This window comes from Lucilia cuprina, chromosome 2 (genome assembly GCF_022045245.1).
Source record: "Lucilia cuprina isolate Lc7/37 chromosome 2, ASM2204524v1, whole genome shotgun sequence".
NCBI classification, from domain to species: domain Eukaryota; kingdom Metazoa; phylum Arthropoda; class Insecta; order Diptera; family Calliphoridae; genus Lucilia; species Lucilia cuprina.
In genome coordinates, this window is record NC_060950.1 from 63,715,980 (window position 1) to 63,720,409 (window position 4,430).

The 4,430-nt window shown below is 29.8% G+C and overlaps 1 protein-coding gene across 1 annotated transcript; it reads right to left on the reverse strand.

Annotated features, from left to right (window-relative positions):
* Positions 1 to 3,207: 3,207 nt before the first annotated feature.
* On the reverse strand, positions 3,208 to 4,107 carry LOC111686195 (venom serine protease Bi-VSP). Its single transcript, XM_023448511.2, has 3 exons — positions 3,973 to 4,107; positions 3,605 to 3,901; positions 3,208 to 3,534 (listed from the first exon to the last, which is right to left on the reverse strand). The coding sequence occupies exons 1-3, from the start codon at positions 4,105 to 4,107 to the stop codon at positions 3,379 to 3,381; spliced, it is 588 nt and encodes a 195-aa protein (XP_023304279.1). The 3' UTR covers positions 3,208 to 3,378.
* Positions 4,108 to 4,430: the final 323 nt, after the last annotated feature.

Sequence of the window (4,430 nt, forward strand, 5' to 3'; positions counted from 1 at the left end):
AGAACAGAACTAGAACAGAACTAGAACAGAACTAGAACAGAACTAGAACAGAACTAGAACAGAACTAGAACAGAACTAGAACAGAACTAGAACAGAACTTGAACAGAACTAGAATAGAACTAAAACAGAACTAGAACAGAACTCAACAAGAACTCAATTTTGAACTGAACTAGAACTCAGCTAGAACACAACTAGAACTCAATTTGAACTCAACATGAACTGAACTAAAACTGAACTTTATGTAAACTGGTCTAAAGAATAGACTATAGACTGGTATAGAAAATATTGTATAGACTAGTCTTAATATTAGTTTTAAGTATAGTTTTGAATTTGTACTCGTCTATTGTCTAAACTGTAGACTTTTCTTTGGTTTCGAATATAGAGTGTACCGCAGTTTTGACAAATGACTGACATAGACTGATCAATAAGTAACGATGTACACTGATTTACAGTGTCGAGTATAGGACAGTATATTTTATAGTTTGGATCGTAATATTTAACACTAGCTTGGATTATGGGCTGGTCTATAGTATGGACTATTCTTTAGTCTAAAATTAGTCTGTACTGAAGTTTTGTGTATAGGCTGATCAACATTTTTCTGGACTATAGACCGTTTTATAGTCTGGGCTGTAAATTTTTATATAGTCTGGACTAAATACTGTTCCATAATCTGGACAATATCTATACTTTGTTTGTGGACTGTTCTATAATTTGTCTGTAGGCTGTTCTAGATCATAATCTCAACTACTTATGGACGCGTCTTTTTTAAAGTAAATTTTCAATGTATTGTGTTCTTCTTTTATATTTAAAAAATCTATTTTTTACATTATTTATTTATTTAATAATTTGCTTTTTATTATTGTTTTAGTTTTTCTTTTTTCACTAAATGTTTATATAAAAAACTTTTATGTGTTGTTTAGTTTTTTATGCTCATTTTTTAGCATAAACTAATGCTCACACTAATGAAATACGTTAGAAGTTTTTCTTTTTAGTATTTCTAACAAAATAGTCAGACCGTTTGACAGACTGATAGACTGACAGACTGGCAGAGAGACAGACAGATAGCTTAAGCAGCAGACAACCATCATGTACTTACTTAGGACCGAAAAATCTTGCCATTTGTTTGAGTGGTTGACTGCTGTGGTTGGCTGTTGTGCGTCAACGGAAATTTTCAGTTTTATTATTTTCGATACGATTTCTTTTTCTATTTTCATTTTAAATATAAATAATTTATTTCAAATTTTTTTTCGCATTGTATTTTTTTTTTTTTTTTTGTCTAAAATACATTTGTACAATAGAAAAAAACGAAGAAAATGCTTCTAAGAACATTGACATTTATTGCAAGTGGCGACAACAAAAATAATGACAAAGTGAAGGAAGATATGTAAATAGTTTTGAAACAAAAAAAAAATTTTGAAAACATTTTAAAAAATTTTGAAATTTTAAAAAAATTTTTAAAACTTGGAAAGTTTTTGAAAATTTTTTAAGAAAAAAAATTTTTGAAAAGATTTATAAAGATTAAGAAAGTTTTGAAAAATGTTAAAAAAAAATTTTGTAAATAATTAAAGAAATTTTCATTTCGAAAAATTAAAAAAAAATCTAAATATTGCTTTCGATGATTGATTATTTATAATGTCTTAATAAATGATGATTTTCCCCCAAAATACTTTTCAAAATCATCCATTTATTTTCAAACATACAGAGCAATGAAACATTTAATGTTAAAATTTATTTTTATAAATATAAAAAATTAATTTGAAAATTATTTTCATTTATTAACCTTGACAAATGGCAATGTTTTCAAATGGTTCAATGGTCCATCAAAGTTTATTAAAAAAATTATAGCAAAAAAAAAAAAACAAATTGAAAACAAAACAAAAAATGATTCACATTTGAATCATATTTGGTAATAATAAGCAACTCATACTTTTGATACTATAGCATCTATTCTATTTTGTAAACACTTTTTAAAAATCCAAAATAAACAAAAATTTATTTTGATTTTTTTCTTCAAATTTATTGTAAATCATTATTTGTATATTTCCAAACAGCATTTTAATACTTTTTTTAGCAACTGTACTAATTAATCATCATATTTGATAGCATACTTTAGCGTCTGTTTGTAAAAATATATATTATAAGTAACATCCTTAGGGTATGCTATAGATATTTGGCTGTAATAGAGGTATTGCCATGCAAACATTTTCATATAGTTTGTCTATGAACTACTCTACCACTTCAGAAGTACGACTACGCAAGAGACTATAAACTAGACTATAGACTAGACTATATACTAGACTATATACTAGGCTATACACTAGGCTAATGACTAGACTATAAATAAGACAATAGACTAGACTATAGACTAGACTATAGACTAGAGTATAGACTAGAGTATAGACTAGACTATAGACTAGACTATAGACTAGACTATAGACTAGACTATAGACTAGACTATAGACTAGACTATAGACTAGGCTATAGACTAGACTATAGACTAGACTATAGACTAGACTATAGACTATACTATAGACTAGACTATATACCAGATTGTAGACTATACTATTAACTACACTTTGGGCAAGTGTCTATACTATAGACAGGATTATTGACTGGATTATAGTCTAGGCTACAGACTACACTATAGACTTGACCATAGACTAGACTGTAGACAGACTATAGACCATATTCAAAATTATAGACTAGACCATAGACTAGACAATAGATTAGACTATAGACTACATTATAGGCTATACTCTAGACTACAATATAGACTAGACAATATTATAGACTATAGACTGGACTATGGTCTGCATTATAGACTAGTTTACATATGCTGGACTATAGACTTGTCTATAGACTGGATTATAGACTAGATCATAGACTTGTCTGTAGACTTAACTATAGACTGGACTATGGACTTAACTATATACTTGACTGTATATGCTACTATAGGCAAGAACTTGATCAAAACTGAAGTTTTAGTACGGACCAAATGTTTGTCCAAAATAGAGACCAAACTATAATCTGTGTCGAGACTGTTTTCCATGCAATAGTGGAGACTTCAATCGAATCTATATTTTAGTTTATAAACTAGTCCAGATTTATAGGCTTGACTATAGTTTAGACTATATGATACCAAACTAGTACCGTTACTGGGTTTTATCTATCTCTTCTTGTTAAATCAAAACAAATATTCCATTTTTCATACTTTTTAAAATAAATTTATTTTCTACACAAATTATTTGCATTATCACCCCTTATTTTATATATAGATTATTTCAAATCATTATATTTTTTTATTTCTTAACCGATATAAAAATTCACTATTTTACACATATAAAAAAATCATTTATTTTATTGAATATATCGTTGTATTTACTTAATATTTTTATAAATCCAAGGTAAGAGTGAAGTAACTCTAGTATAAACCCCAGGATATTGACCCTTACCGCAACCAATGCCCCAAGAAACAATGCCCACTTGAATATAACGTGTGGCATCATTAACAATCAAAGGACCACCAGAGTCGCCCTATAGATAAAATTAAACATAAGTATTTAGTTTCCTTAATACATATATCAAATCATATTAACAAACTTACACTACATGAATCCTTGGCCGCCTGACCAGCACATATCATAGATTCTATTATACCAGCCGGTGCTGCTCGACCATATTTCTGGGCACATTCTGTATTAGTCCATATGGGTATTTGAACTTTTTGCAATATTGATGGTTGTGGTCCATTCTCTCTTAAACTACCCCAACCAGCAACGGTAGCGATATGACCACTATAACTGCGACTTTGTTGTGTCGAAGATGTGGGCAAGCAAATGGGTTGAATTTCTTTAGTAAATTGCACGGGTTCACTTAAAGTTAAAATCGCTATATCGTTGTGCTACGAAGGAATTAAGAAAATTTTATAATATTTAAATCTTATTTTAATGAAGTCATTATATAAGTGCTTACCAATGTACTGAAATCAAAACCTTTGTGTCTTACTAATCGTTTAATGCGTCGTGTTACGTGTTTTACCTCAAAATCGGTGCGTATATTGTAGTCACCCAAATGGGCTGTTAAAGCGGCTACATCCCAAGAAGTCATTCTAAATATAAAAGAAATTTATTAATTAGGTATGCAATCCAGACTATAGACTAGGCTGTGGTCCAGACTATGGACTAGTACAGACTATAGACTACAGATAATAGACTAGGCTGTAGACCAGTCTTTAGACAAGACTAAAGTCCAGACTACAGACAAGACTATAATACACACTATGGACAAAACTATAATCCAGACTATGGACTGTACACTATAGGCTAGGCTATAGTCCAGACTATAGACTAGGCTATAGTCCAGACTATAGACTAGGCTATAGTCCAGACTATAGACTAGGCTATAGTCCAGACTATAGACTAGGCTATAGT

What these genes read in the sequence shown, in the direction of transcription:
- LOC111686195 (XM_023448511.2), bottom strand. Translation starts at nt 4,107, where the DNA reads ATGACTTCTTGGGATGTAGCCGCTTTAACAGCCCATTTGGGTGACTAC. An exon ending in GTTTTGATTTCAGTACATTG is followed by an intron (nt 3,902 to 3,972) that starts GTAAGCACTTAT and finishes ATTCCTTCGTAG; the next exon opens with CACAACGATATAGCGATTTT. An exon ending in CGGCCAAGGATTCATGTAGT is followed by an intron (nt 3,535 to 3,604) that starts GTAAGTTTGTTA and finishes TTTTATCTATAG; the next exon opens with GGCGACTCTGGTGGTCCTTT.